Source organism: Pristis pectinata, chromosome 11, assembly GCF_009764475.1.
Source record: "Pristis pectinata isolate sPriPec2 chromosome 11, sPriPec2.1.pri, whole genome shotgun sequence".
In the NCBI taxonomy this organism is placed as follows: Eukaryota; Metazoa; Chordata; class Chondrichthyes; order Rhinopristiformes; family Pristidae; genus Pristis; species Pristis pectinata.
In genome coordinates, this window is record NC_067415.1 from 76,953,153 (window position 1) to 76,969,039 (window position 15,887).

General features: G+C 36.1%; 1 protein-coding gene across 19 annotated transcripts in view; it reads left to right on the plus strand.

Annotated features, from left to right (window-relative positions):
- Window positions 1-15,887, plus strand: part of mycbp2 (MYC binding protein 2) — a 158,368-nt gene that overhangs the window by 91,527 nt on the left and 50,954 nt on the right. For 15 of the 19 annotated variants that reach the window (XM_052026820.1, XM_052026823.1, XM_052026826.1 and 12 more), the window contains 9 exons: window positions 61-205; window positions 2,138-2,344; window positions 2,660-2,715; window positions 2,805-2,920; window positions 3,824-3,921; window positions 4,473-4,589; window positions 5,796-5,936; window positions 12,674-12,898; window positions 14,547-14,679. In XM_052026820.1, the coding sequence (XP_051882780.1) occupies window positions 61-205; window positions 2,138-2,344; window positions 2,660-2,715; window positions 2,805-2,920; window positions 3,824-3,921; window positions 4,473-4,589; window positions 5,796-5,936; window positions 12,674-12,898; window positions 14,547-14,679 (1,238 nt within the window). The remainder of the gene's footprint in view (window positions 1-60; window positions 206-2,137; window positions 2,345-2,659; window positions 2,716-2,804; window positions 2,921-3,823; window positions 3,922-4,472; window positions 4,590-5,795; window positions 5,937-12,673; window positions 12,899-14,546; window positions 14,680-15,887) is intronic. The other 4 variants (XM_052026829.1, XM_052026833.1, XM_052026835.1 and 1 more) reach the window with 4 other exon arrangements.

The window sequence follows — 15,887 nt, forward strand, 5'->3', positions numbered from 1 at the left end:
TAAACTTGGTGCCTTTGTTAAAACTTTTGTCATTTCTTTTGCTGCTCTCCATGTTGTCAGGTGGCTTCAACCGGATTCCTATGCAGATCCACAGAAAACTTCTCTGATATTGAATAAAGATTACATCAAGTGCGGCTGGCCTGCCACCATCACAGTTCAGACTAAGGACCAATATGGAGATGTAGTTCATGTTCCAAACCTCAAGGTATAAAGCACTTAAGAAATGTGTGACCAAAAAATAAACTGAACATCATCATATTTTGTAAACTCAAGCTGCATGTGATTTTAAAAATGCCTGTTTTTGGAAGAGCTGGAGCATGTAACTTGGATGATACGTATGAACGGAAAATATTTTGTTGGAAATATTACTAAAAAAAAGGAAAATTTCAGTTGATGCTTTGCGTCACTAGTGGGGAAAATCCTGCTAATACTTTTTCAATGAAAGGATACAGTTTCTTTCATGAATTGCTTAGAAGGCAGTACCAGGCCTGTGCCTGGTTAAAATATCGGAGGTTGTCATTGATTTCTTAAACTTGTTTTTTTTTAGAATTAATTAGTCAAAGCACTCCTCAGTTATTACTCTTGGTAATTGCAATGAATTTTCACTTCTATGCAGCTATAAATATCTTCCTGAACAACACTTGTACATTGCTAAATCTAAACACAGCTAAACAAGAAGTTTGTCCACATTACTTTCTCATGTGCAGTTATAACTTGGAACTCTCAGTGAAATGTATTGTAATGCTAACAGTTCATTCTTGTATTCAAGTTGTACACTGATTAAGTTCTTTAGTTAGAGAACATAAATCAGCACAGCACAGGAACTGGCCCTTCAGCCCATGATGCAATCTAAACTAATCCCTGTCTGCACGTGGTCTCCATTCCCTGCCTGTTTGTGTGCCTCTTAAATGTCGACGTATCGGCTTCCACCACCTTGGCTGGCAGTATGTTGCACGCACCTACCACTTTTTTTTAAAAAAGAAACTACTTGCCTTGTAAATCTCCTAAATCTCCTTTAAACTTTTCCCCTCTCACCTTAAAGCTGTACCTTCTGGTGATTGACATCTCCACCCTGGAAAAATACTCTACCTACCCCATCTATGCCTCTCATAATTTTATATACTTCTATCAGCCTCCTGTGTTCAGAAGAAAGCAATCCGAGTTTGTCCAATCTCTCCCTGTAGCTGTTCCTCCAGTCCAGGGAACATCCTGGTGAACCTCTTCTGCACCATCTCCAAATCCTCCCCATCCCTCCTGTACTGCAGTGACTAGAACTGCATGCAGTACTTCAGTTATCCTGACCCTCTTTGTTTAACATTACACAATTTAGTAATTCTGAGTTGAATTTAGAATTATGTTTGTTGCTTTTAGAAATCATCTCATTTATATTAATTTTAAGAGCTTTATAAGGCCTTCAGTTTGTCTTCTCTGTCCAAAACATTTGAGGCAGAATTAAGTGAATCTACACCACGTGACTCATCTTAAAATCACATTGAAATGAGAAAGGGAGGGCAGATGGAGAGTTTGAGGTACGAGTCTGGTTTCTGACCGACTCAACTGCTCATATTTTTCATTCTACGGATTGCAGTGAGCTGAATTAAAGAATTGGGTTTATTAAAAAGCACTTTCAGGGCTTTTGTTTTCTCTAGGTTGCTAAACAATTGCTAATTTTCCTTTCTGGTTTGAAGGGGGTAAATGAATTGTGTTTTGTAGTGTAACATGAAACCATTAAGTCCTTGTATGTATTAGAGCCACTAAAATACAATTAACTTGCCCTAAGACTGAGGTTTCTACATGGCTGCTTCAACACGTTTTCTTGAAGAAACATAGTATTCGAGATTGGGGAGGAGTGCAGGTGGAGGAAGAGAAGGGAAGCCCTGTTTTTCTTCTACATTTAATTTTGTCTCTTGAATTTTCTCTTAGAGGAAGGTGTACTCTAAGCAGAGCACAATATAGTCATGTTTATTAGAATGCATTATATGAAACTCTGGTGAAAAGAGCATCATTGTACAAGCTTGCTTAATCACATAGACACTTAGCTTGTACAACAAAGAACTAATTTCTGTATTAATCTTGCACTGATATCTAGCAAACAACAATAGTGATACTTATTAAAATGTTTATTTTTGTTTAACAGGTTGAGGTGAAAGCTGTTCCTCTCTCTCAAAAGAAATCTGTACAGCAGGAGAATACTAAAAAATTGCACCGTATTCCCGGTAGCCCACCTGTGATTGCTTCAAGTACTGATATGACATTTGGTGGATTGCCATCTCCCAAACTAGAAGCATCCTATGAACCAATGATAGTAAAAGAAGCTCGGTATACAGCAATCACTATGATGAAGGTAATTATGTGTTTTTTGCTTTCACTACAGACATTTTGCTCACCAATATATATCCCAATCTAGAATTTTGCTCCTGAACTTCTATACCTGACTCTAGATGTAGCCTGGGCTGATTTATTCCTTCAGCTCTAATTCTCTAGTCATAGATTTAAACTGGAAAGCAAACCTTGGAGATGTTGCATGTTTCTGCTAGCCTTATTTAACTTACAGGTTGATCTAACTTGATAAACAGGCAGGACTGCTCCAGTGGAGTTAATTTTCAACATGTTATTTTTGCTTTGTGTTTCATTTCTTTTGTATATTGTGTTTTTGCAGGCATATGAAAATTATTCATTTGAAGAGCTTCGGTTTGCATCGCCCACGCCTAAAAGGTAAAAGAAGATGATAAATCTCAATGTATCATGTTGAAGCACCAGAACAAAGGTTGCCTTTGACTTATACTTTGGTTTCACCTTTTTAGGCCAAGTGAAAATATGTTAATTCGGGCTAATAATGATGGCACATACAGTGCAAACTGGACACCTGGAGCTGTAGGTCTTTACACTATCCATGTCACAATAGATGGAATTGAAACTGGTAAGCTTATTGAATTGCACTGTATATTACAAAATCCCAAAATAGATCTATAGTTCAAGATTTTGGTCTTATTTTATATAATTAAACTTGAATTATTATATTACTCTGATGATCCACTAGAGTTCTTTGCATTGCTTGCTGCTGTTGAGCCCTTTGGAAATTTGACAGCACTACTGTCCAGTAAAATATTGAGCTATATTTTTGGGGGGAAATGCTTACAGTTTGACTTAAAAGCTGACACAATGTTTGACTCTCTTTGTCTTTGTGCTTATATTTCAACTAGTTTTAATAGTAAATGTTTTCCTTCTAAAATTAATTTTAATTTGGAATATTTATAAATGCCAAATGTGATGCCTTAGGGTTAGGGTAACCCTAACCCTAACCTGGCTGGGGATGTGGCTTAGCCAACTATCAGTCTTTGCTGTAGCGGGATTTGTTTTGGTCTCTTCCCATAATGGGATTTACAAGCAGAAGACCTGATTGAGGCTTCACTGCTGTAGTTGGAGCCAGTGCTTTGAAGCAAATTGTCTTCAGGACACCTGCACAAGGTAAATAGGTCACTGAGCACAGGAAGATATCTACTGTTTGAAACACAGAAACTACAAACCAAGGCACTATTTTTGTCAACAATAGTGAATGATTGCTATTTGCTGAGTAACATAAAGAACAGGTTTTTCACTGTTAAGAATTATTTCCACAATTCAGTAAGATATTTGGATTGATCATTTTGAGATTCTACAGTGCTACCTTTTATGTTATTATTAAATCTCTTTTAATTTCATAATTTCAAACTCAATATTTACCTCCATGAAAAAAGGTTGGATTTTAAGGATTACTTGTTTTAAAATTTCCTTTCTTGACCTGCTGTGCTTTTAGGTGAACTTTGTTTTTCTGCATTGACAGATGCTGGTCTAGAAGTAGAAGTAAAAGACCCACCAAAGGGTATGATACCGCCAGGCTCTCAAATGGTCAAACCAAAAGTTGAACAGCAACCAAGCAAGGTATAGACCAGATAACTTGGCATAACTGTGATTTACTGTGGTAGAGTGGCTGGTACTTTAATATTCTTGTTGTGAAGGTATTGGAAGCATCATATTGGTATTTGTAAGTGTTCATAAAATTAATGTATTTGCATTGCAAAATGCTTTCAGACCATGATTCCTGTGTTAGAACTGTTTGTACTCATTTCCTTCTGTTAACCATTGTACTGTCTTGCAGATTAATTATGACATTTGTAGTTCATTTCCTGCATGTTGGAAATAGCCATTTTTTTGACAATGACTCGAAGTTTAAACGTTTACAGGTTGACTCCAGGTATACCAGTTCAGCTTCTGAATCCCTACTATAAAACAAAATTGTGTTTGGAGCAATTTTCTACTGTAGCTAAGAAGCGGCCAAATTCATGTAACTTTCACTTAATGCAAACAAATCTTTCTGTCAGTGTCAGCTTTTGAATCTACAGCTGTTTTAGTTTACCTGTTTAATCTGTTGCTTTAACCTGAACAGCTTTTTATCTTATTTCTTTGTCTTACTGTTCCATTGCTTCTCTCAGGTCCGCAAATTTGTGACAAAGGACAGTGCAGGGCTTCGTATACGTAGCCATCCTTCTCTTCAGAGTGAGCAGATAGGCATAGTGAAGGTCAATGGAACCATCACTTTCAATGATGAGGTAAAAAAAAACATTACTTAAGAGGAGGATTGATAGATTAGGCATTTAAAAATGTTGGGAAAGTATTTAAAAAAAAATTCATTAGCAATAGTGGAATAAAGTGAGCAATTTATCATCAGCTTGAGTAATTTTTGCAGCAACCGTTAGATTGTATATGCAGTTTCATTTTTGATTTGCTTTGACACACATGCAAGTAACTTTGAGGCTACAGTCTGGAAATGCTGTAAGTGGGCATCTTTGAGAATGTGTTCTCGGCTTTACATATATTGCTTGATACATGTTAAATTAACAAATCCTGAATCATTGTATCTCCATGAATAGCAAGGAACATTACCAATAATCTTTTGTATTCATGCAGTCAAAAAAATTTGTTACAGCTAATTGAGCTCTGATAAGTTGGTACAGTTGTGAAACAAAGTGCAAATTGTTTAACTTCTAGGTTCTACTTGCCAACAGACAAACTTTGCATTATGTACAAAGACAAACTCTTTGTATTCCCATTCTAGCCCTTCAGATATCATGAATGTGAATTGTCTTTCGCGTTACTTTGAGCTTTTCCTACACTTTGTAAATAAAATCTGTTAGGGCAATCAAAGACTCTTTTTAAGCACTCTCTTAAACTGACCAAGTAATTGGTTCTCTGGTCCGGGGAAACAGAAATGCCCCTTTTTTGAGATGAGGCTGACATTGCAACAACTAAATTTGGACAGATTTTAACGAACATTTTGAGATGGGATATAATAGAAGCAGGGACAGAATCATTACTGTAGAAAGCTAATACTTATTAAATTAGATATTAAATATATCAAAACTGTGTGTCATTCTTATGTTTGTAATGAGAGCAGTGTACACAGGATGGCCGTAACCAGAGTACATAATGAGTAGGGTGCTTAGTAAATTATTTCCCTGGATTTCTTTGCCCTGACCTTACTGACTTCTATGCACCATGTTATATTTTTCTACTATCTGTTTAGGCCAGTGTTAAGCAGAACCAGCTTACAACTTCCCATAGTAATTCATGTTCAGTAAAACATGAGGCCCCTGATCTTGTGCTGGTCAGTCTGCCATCCATTTTATCAGTTCACTCAAGGCTAAAATCTAATCTCTGATGCCCACCTTATCTCTAGTCTGGAGCCTCATAGTCCTTTCTAGCTCTGGGGCAGTTACAGGAGGGCACGGCTCGTTTTTGTTGCTTGTTTCCCATAGATCCACAATGATGATGGGGTTTGGCTGAGACTGAATGATGAGACTGTAAAGAAGTATGTTCCCAACATGAATGGTTACACTGAAGCCTGGTGCCTCTCTTTTAACCAACACCTGGGCAAGAGCCTTCTGGTCCCTGTTGATGTAAGTAAAGGTGCCAATGGTGAAATGCCTGTTTTGGCAGTTTAACCCCTTTGCTGTCTGTGAGCACTGTTATGCACTATTTGCTAAAATGCATTAATTAAACACATAATTGCTTCCACCTTTTAATATTAACTTCTACAATTGATGTGGCAATGTTAATTGTCAAGGGATGAAATCACTCATTTGGAAGGCTGTGCTTTAATAAAGTGCAAAGTTCAGTGTGATGGGAAGAGACAGAATGTTCTTAATCAAGGATTTGCTTTCAACTGAATATATTATTAAATTAATGTAGGGAAACTAATGCTGCACCAAACTAATAAAATACTTAACCTGAACCACTCAGCACAACTACTGACATTTTTGAGTAGATGAGAGAAGAGAATTATTTTATTTCATTATTGAAAAATTCTTTTGAGTTCAGTCATTTCGCAGTGATTGAGGGAAATACGTTGAATGAGTCTCTGCACATGAAAAATTAAACTATATTTTGTCAGTAACTGTAATTCTGCCTATCTGTGGACTAAATAGAATTTATTTTAAGAAACATTTGACTAAGTAGCCAAACAAATCACCACTTAATTGCAACAGTAACTCGTGTGTCATCAATACCTATTTATTGTAGAATCCCAATTCATAGTCATGTAAGATACTGACAAACCACAGTCAAAGATTTTTTTTTGTTTGACATGAACAGAGCATGATGCAGGGATTCTGTGCTTGATGGGTTGTGTGGATGGCGTACCAATTGCAGATATCTAATGTGAACTCATTTAGGGATTCACAAGTATATAACCACAAGGACTATTCTTAATTTGTTTCGGGCACTTATTTCTATTAATTTTTTTCAGCCTCGGAATTGTAGTGCAGAATTAAGTGTTATTTTGGAGAAAAACAGGAAGTTCAATATTTAGAAAAAAACTCAGATTATCTAGTGGTTTCATTTCTATTTAAAATGAAGGGACTACTTCCTTTCTTCAATTCAAGTAGCATTAGTTGGCCATGTGCTGTAGCTCTGCTTCAGACATCACCACCTTTGTGTAGTAGGGGACAAGGAAAGAATAAAGATAAATGCAATTTTAAAGCAGCTCCACTTCAGTGTAGAATTTATATATTGAATGATGGTTCTTGGGTCCATGTTCTGAGAAATAAAAGTGTACGATAGAAAACTTTCAATTCAGAAAGAGTTATAATCGAAGTAATAAAGACAAGTTTAAAGTATTTGCAGATTAACAGCAGTTTTGCATCTAACATGGGTAGTTTTTTAATCATCTTTGGCTTGGGCTTTTAACTTGTGCTGATATTGAAGGTAATGAAAAATTTGCAAAAGAGTGAAGAATCAAATGCTTTTTAGCCCCGTTCTCTTGTGGCGTAATTAATTGAAGTAAAATTGGACTGCAGTCACCAACCATTTACAACAACCTCTATTTTGATATTAATTACATTATGGTGACAAAATCTAAAATATATCTGCTTCAAATTGACTAAAACAGTTTTGATTTTCCACTTTTGTTTCTGTGTGTAAAATATACTTTTGCAATTTATTTTGTTTCCAAATGAAATGGAACTAATTTACATTCTAACTTCCATGAAATTAAACTATAATGCATGCAAGCAAAGCTAGCTTTAGATGAACACGTATTAGCACTAAGGAATATGTAAATTTACAAATTGTTCACTAATGGCAGCATATGGGTTAATGGAATGGAGCAACACAATGATGTTAGCAAGTGAAAGCTAAACACGTGCACTGTTAATTATGATCTTGAGCAAGCCTCTTCATTCTGGTTTATTACCAGCAGCCCAAATGCAGATATCTAATGTGCATGCCATAGGATTTATTGCTGATACTTATGTTTCTGTGTTGCAAGATTAGAGGTGGATTATGTTGCATACAGTGCAAAATTTACAAGTTGAGTTTAACAAAAAGTCAAAAGAGAGGTACTAGTTTAGTACATTCAGTGTTGTATAATGGAATATTGCTTTATTGCTTCAGATGAAAGTTTCTTTAATTTCCAGCTATTTATTTTAAACAATCATGCACATCAAAAACCAGCTTTTTACTGAATAACATTTATTTTGGGGCACTTTATTTTCACATTTTGCTTTTATCCATAATTATATTCAAATAGGTGTTGATTTGAATGAGTGCAACACTTCAGTGACAGTGAAATTACTACCTTTCAATGGACATTATAAACAGTTGTTTCTTTTAAATAATACTCAGATCTTTGCTTCCTTATGTCATACATTGTGCACCAGTTGTGACATTTATGTTGAAAATCATACAGATCTACACTAAGTTTACATTTAAGTATTTATGTACATTGAATTTTATGCCGTTTTCTTAGTTTCCATTCTCTTTGGTTCATTTGACATGGATGATTTCTTGATATAATTGAGGTTGTTGTGCTGAAATTATTGGATTGCAAAGTACTCCAATTTATAATGAAAACAAAATAGTTTTGTTTTCAGAAAGTCTAAGATCTTCTCACACACTGCTCCCTATGCAAGAGGAAAGGAAAAAAAATCTGAATTATTTTTAACCTCTCAAGAACTCTGATGCATTATTTACTTCCTTCCTATGCCGTTGCTATTGAAACTGACTCATCTCACTAGCTTCTCATCATTTAACTTCTCTGTTTACCCAGCAGCACAAAAACGCTGTCCCTCGGTTATTCATTCCTAACACAATCACAGTCTTTTAAAACTGAAGTTCAGGATCCAAATCTAATTGTCAGCTGATCTTTCTGGGCTGTACCTACATTGTTGCCATTTAACCCTACTGGTGTTTTAAGTAAAACCATTCATATTTGTGTACTGTAAAATGAACTACTGCAATCAATCTAAAACCACTATATGACTTGGGACTAAAATTTCAAACTTAATTGATCTCCCATATCATTCATTGCGGAAGTAAAAGCACAATTATATCTCTCTCTGTAAATGTTTTCCTCTTCATTATAATTTCTTTTTTCCTGTCTAGGACTCTTGCATACTTTGTTCTTCCTCCTGCCTTCTGGTCTCTGATTCACTTTGTAAAATGCCTCTGTTTTGTCTTCATTATTCTATGTATACTCTTCTCTTGGGTTATCCCTAATGAAGTACTCCACTTCTAATTAATATTTTCTTTTTAAAGCCAAAAAGCTTAATCACTCTATTAGAGACAAATTTTGTTTCAAAGGACATTGTCTTGATACATATGGGAAAGGTGAAGTTGGGATACTGGGAACTGTTAATATGCAACTAAGTCAGAGTCATAGTACAGAAATAGGCCCTTTGGCCCAACTGGTCCATGCCAACAAAGATTCCCATCTAAGCTACTCCCATTTGCCCGCGTTTGGCCCCTAAGTGGGATAGAAGAATGGACCATAAGCCTTCCTCATGAAATAGTGGACTAAAGAGGGTGAGGTTCAAATTACAAATGGTACCAAATGATCTGGGGTTTGTGACCTATCAGCGGTGTGCTGTTGGAACATTAAATGGAATTGAGTGCTGAGACAATATGTGAGAAAGATAAAGACCATGGGTGGCCCAGATTGAAATATGAAGTGTAAAATTGGTTAGGTGTGATGGGGTGGTGATGTTGACATTCCTAGTGGTCAAATGCTGTAGCCAGTGCAGTGCTGCCCCATTTGAGCACTACAGTTGATCAAGGAAATGTCCAGTGGGAAGCTATGCTTTGCATAGGATGTCATGGAGCAGGTTAGGGCACATTTTCTTTAAAGAAGTGGAAAAAGAAAATTATAATTTATTTTATGTTATGGCATTAAATATCAGGTCTTTGGAATGGACTGCTTTGGAAAACTGATGGGCACAGACCATTTTTGAAAGTGAATCATTTTGGTTTTATAAGAAATAAAAGGCTCCTCTAACCTTTCCAGTATTCATTAAGATTATGGCTGATCCAATACTTCAAGATCACTTAACTACCTGAACCCTGTATCCCTTTATTTCACTTTGTCTCTAAAAAATCTATTGCTCCTTGTGTTGAGTATACCAAACAGCAGAACCTCCACAGCACTTTGGCATGGTGATTTCCAAAGATTTGCAGTTCTTGCTAAGTGGGGAGTGAAGAGATCTCATTTCAGCCATAAGTTACCATTTCCTTAACCTGAGGCAGTGCACTAGAATTCTGGACATCTCAGCCTGAGGAAACAAAGCATCTATTCAGTTAATTCCCCTCAAAGTTTTTGTGTTTTAACATCACCTCTCATTCTTCTGCACTCCAATGTGTACAGGTGGTTTAATCAGACTGTCCTCATTGGTCAGTCCCCTTAAACCAGAAATCAGTCTATTGAATCTAAGATGAACTGTCTCCAAGGCAGTTTTATACTTTTGGCAAAGGGACCAAAACTGCACACCATTCTCCAAGGTACTGTACAACTGCAATATGACTTTGACTTTTTTTTGTACTCCAACTCCTTGCATCAAAATCAATAAAGAATACTTTGAGACTTTTTTTTTTACAGATTTTTGAGTGTTGCATCAGAAACATGTCCATTGCAAAAGACGTTGGAGACTTGAACTAGCAAACATTGCGTATGCAATAAAATGGGAGCTAAATGAAATTCCTATTTAACAATATTAAATATTTTCAATCTCTTTGTTTGCCATGTTTTATCCCATTCCTTCCTTTTGTGGCTTTTTTTTTTGTTTAATTTTATTTGGGTGTGGGAGGGGAGAAGAGAAATAGATTATTTATCTCACATTTATTATACTATTGCTTTGCTGCAGATCATTTCCTTCATCCTTAAATCAAAGGTAAATGTCTGGTTGGTTGGATTTTTGTAACTTTGCAGTTTGGTCTTAAGCATGTAACTGGGGCATTTTGACAAATTCAATTTGAATTAAAAGAACACACGCACAAATATAGCAGCTGTCTTCAGTAACAAATTCATCACAATTTCTTGGCATCTCAATTAGGACCCTCTTGATGTTTGTCTTGCTTTGTTGCTTGGGTTGTCTTTAATGTTAGTAATGGAATCGGGTGCATGGATGTCATATTGTGGACTTCTATATGGTATCAGGTAAGTTGAAAATGGGCATGGTTGGCTCCTTGGAATATGCTTTTGTTTTTAATAAAAGAATCAAAAGTGTTGAGCTTTTAGGAATCATGCTTAAAAATTAGTTTGTTTATTGAACTTGGCTCTGTTTCCAGGTTAAATTATTAGCTCTGGTTCCACTGGGCACAAATAAGCACAACATAAGTCTCAGCAGATTTTTTTTCATTGTGTCCAAGATTGCTATCTTCCAGATATCGGTTGCTTATTGAACTCGTAAAATGGTGCAATTAACTTTCTAGGAAGAAATTTTTCAAGCAATTTGTTTCTGTAGGTAGTAGAGAATACTTACAATCAAAGAAGATAGCAAGGTGGGAGTGATTTCTGGATTAAGGTGTCAATTAATTTCCCTGAAAAGTATGCATTTTTGATCAAAAGTGTTTGTCAGTGGGATCAGTGATTTAAAAATCATGAAAAGATGTGAGGGAAAGTTCTGGGATATCAGATGAATTGCTCGCAAAATTAAGGAAAACATCCTATTGTCATTTATATCCAGTCTGCTGGGGACCAAAGTCAAGTTTATTGTCATATGCACAAGTACATGTCTGCACAGGCACAATGAAAAACTTGCTTGCAACAGCATCACAGGCACATAGCATTATATAAGCAGCATTCACAGGAAAAACAAATTATACACAATTTTTAGAAGAAAAAACACAATTCTTGTAAGACGTTCAAATAGTTGCAGAGATCTTTTTGTTTCCTCCCTACCGCAAATTTGCTTTTTATTTCTAAGCTTGTGTACATATAAATGTTGTCTTTTTTCAGTTTTCCCCTTTGTGAGCTTTTCTCTTGTGTTCATCATCCTGGCCATTAACAAGTTTGTTTGCCCTATTGAAATAACAGCAACATCTTGTTAGGGTATCTTTTTTATATAATCAGTTTGACTCATTCGCAACCTCTCTCTAGCTGGAGTGACATTATTTCTCATACCCTATTAAAATATTTTCTTGCCTTTCCCTTCTAGTGAAGTGTTTCGTGCAAAGTACCAACATGGCTTTTTACAGATGCTTATGGAATTGATGAATACTTCCAGTCTTCATTTTTGTCTTTTTGTTATATTGGCTACGGTTAACAAAATGTTATTTTTCTTTCACCAGGTTATAATTGTACCAATTTCAGCAAGATACAAAATGCATTTATTTTAAATACCCAGACTAGTTCATCCTTGTACTAAATTCATGATAGCAATGATTTCCTCTGTCACAACTGTGCTTCAGGATGCCTTTCCCAGAAAGAAAAGAATCTGTCTGAGACAAGAGTTTTATTGATCTTGCAGAATTGTCTATAAAAGCCTTTATGGTTTTGATTATGAAAGTGATTAACAGTAACCATTGTTGAGCACTCCTTTTGGAAAACATTGCAAATTTGAACGTCATGACCAGCATATCCCTTGAGCCTTCCTTTTGACCGGAAGAATTGTGCGAACTTCATTCTAGGACACCTTGATGATGTACCACGTGGTTGCATTCCGACTTTAGGTGTTCACGTTTACATGTTGATAGCAAAGACAGAAGTACCCTATGAAACAAATTGCATTGTACTTTATTGTGTGTGAATACCATTTTTTGCTGCTTCAATCGTAGAACCTGAAGTTTCTGTTCTGCATTATAAATTTGCTTTAATAAGCTATGTGCAAATACATTAAGTACACAAATTTACCTTTTTTATTTGTAGGAGCCTAAATCCATCACTGATGATTACTTCAGAGAAGTAAATTCACGTCGGTCCCATGAAGTAGTGTTGAAAGAGCAGGAAAAGATGTTCCTGCAAGGCGGACCAGGAGTATATAAGGTAGTGAAGACTGGGCCTTCAGGGCACAACATCAGGAGCTGCCCTAACCTTAGAGGTATCCCCATTGGAATGTTAGTTCTTGGGAACAGAGTCAAGGCATTAGGCGAGGTATGGATTCATGAAAGTGTGTTATTGCAGGTACCAATCAACACAATAGAGCAAATGCTGCAAAATTGATGTCTTCTCAAGCTTTTGCATAGTATTATAAGAGGACATCTGGTATTGGTATAATTTCTTCATTAAAATAGGTATTGTTGCATTTGGGTGCTTAACAAATGGTGGAAGGTTTTATACCATGCTTACCAAAGTTGCTAATTTGCTGATGCTCTGAGCTATAATTTTTTTTCCAATGATTCAACATGTTCTGTTGCTTTGATTTTCTTTCATTTCTTCTAAACTTCAGAAACTAATGTTCATTATTAATTATTTCCAACATTAATCACTCTTTAAATGGCAGTTTAAGATATTTGAAGTATATAAATTGATGTAAACATCTCTATGTTCTCTTTTGGTTTTTCTACAATTTTAAAGCTATATATAGTAATTTAAATAATTGAGTTATAAACCAGATTTTACTGAAATTAAGAGAATCTGCTATTTGTGTACAATTCAGTGTGAAATTGATTCTAAAATTTAGTAGCTGCAGTAAGTGTTAAATGGAACTGTGAAAACTATAACTCATTTCTAATGTAGTTACTCTGACCCCTTCATTGGTCTTGCAGATCCTTCTTATTTTATACCTTTAGTATTTTAAAGACCAATTAAGAATAATGCTGTTTACTGAGAAATAATTACAACAGACAGCACTTTAAAATCTATTGGGCTGGAATTTGCTGAATAAAATAACAGCATGTGAATGAGGCATGCTGTAATTAATGGGCAAATTGTCCGGCAATTTGGGACAAGGGTAGCATCTCCCATGAATTGTGAATTGCTGCATGTTGCTGGGTAACTGAACCTGCTCCAATGTTAACTTCACTAAAACATCTTGCACTTAACCTCCTTGTATTTTTCATGGTTGCTCTATTTGCATATTAACTATCCATAAATTCAGACAAATAGTTAAATCTAATAATTGTATGTGTGATTAGTACCTTTTCAACATAATTATTAATGACTGCCAATTAATCCATCTGGCCCAGAAGCTGAACAACTAAAATTGTAGAATCTTGATTCTTTAAAGTATTTCTTAAAACAGTAAATTGTACTTTTTTTTTCTCTCTTTCCATCCCTCAAATCACTTGTTTTCCTCTCTTAATGTAACTAATCTGATATGTCACCTTTGTCCTTTTATTTTGCATTTCTTTCATCTAATTGATTTTGCTGTACAGTTGATTTTATTCTTCATCAAGTCCCAGATGCTCTTTTGCCCCTCTTGCACTGTTGTCAGCTCACACTTCCAACAGCTTGAAGATCAAAAATATTTTGGAGTTTAAGGTTGCAGGAAAAATTCTCAACTAACCAGGCATGTGGTGAGATCCACCTCTCCAGCAAATTCTGGCCCATTGTGTTTAAAATCAGAGTCCTCTTTTTAAGAGTCAAAATGACGAAGCTGCTATGTCCAAATTCAGTATTTTTATTTACATTGCTTTTTGCAGTGTTTTTCAGGTAAAAAGGGCTCTTTCCAATCAATTATGAGCTGTAACAGCTCAGGTTTTTAAAGTTAAGCTGTAAAACATTTAAACAATCTCAGTTCTACAAGGATCACAATTCCATTGCTAAGCATGAAACAGAATAAGTGTCATTTGTGTAATAGGTGACAAACCATGAGGGCTCGTGGATCCAACTTGATAAGAACAGCATGGTGGAGTTCTGTGAAAGTGGTGATGGCGAGGCCTGGTCTTTGGCCAGAGACCGAGGTGGTAACCAGTACTTAAGACATGAAGAGGGTAGGTAGCTTATTCAGTTACTCTCATTGTGTGGAAAACTTCTGTCTGCAATAATATTTTCAAAATCTGTTGAAAGAGAAAACTGGGTTCTCATTTATACTTCTACATGTAAAGATGTAAACTGAACTTTGAGGTGCCATTTAAAATAATTTGAGCTCTCAAATGACTTATTCCTTTGTTTGCACTTTATACCAAAGAGCCATTTTGCCTGTGTATTGCAACTTTTTAAAAACAAGATCTTCTGATTATAAAAGTCTCTGCATCTCATTTTCAGAACTACCAATTTTAATCCATAAATTTAACATTCAATATTGCCTTAAATCAACTTGCTCTTTCTGAGCCACGTTATGGCTGGTATTTTCCCATGGATGACGGTTTTGAAAGATTTTAGACAACTTTAAACAACGTAGGTCAATTAAAGATCTAAAAAAATGCTTAAACTGAAGTTTTATGAAATATTGATCTGCTGATTGAAGTGAAACTAGCCAAGTGCTCCTATATCTGATATTGATCACGTCCTTGAGAATGTAATGTACGAGTCTCCAGAGAAAGGGAGGAAAAACGTACCCAGCTAGCCCTCATCCTGATGGCAACATTTGTGACGCTTGAGTACACAAACACCAAGTGTCACTACATGCTGAGGATCTACCTGTTCTTGGTTTTGTGAGGGATGGGCCTGGGCTCGTTGCAGCAGAACATTCCATTTAGTTGGACCATGCCGCATGCCTGTCCCTCATAGAAAAGTTTCTACTGAGAAACATCTTGAAAGGCAAGTTAATCAGGCATTGGTATGTACTGAATATCATAGAGGCCATGCAAGGGAAGGAGACTGTGCACCCATTCTTATGGTTTCTCAACAAACTGCTAGTGATTTGGTAGAATACCTCATCAACAGAACTTTCATACGATCACCAAGACCTTGCTTGGCTGGTGGTAAAATGGACAAAACCTGTCAGATTCTTCATACACAGCTTGAGTCTCAATCCCACTGTGTGCTGCTCTGGAAGTGACCACAGTGTGGATGATGTGGTCATCCTCCTGGTGCACTGCACTTGCCAAGAATATCTGGAAAGGGATGCAGTGGTCTTTGTCAAGGTTCATTCCGAGCAACTGTAACACAGGACTCTGTGTTCTCTGGACTGTTCCCAAGGATGCAGACCGAGATGAGTATCAATTGCAGCTGGAAGATCATCCACTCATTAAAAGTC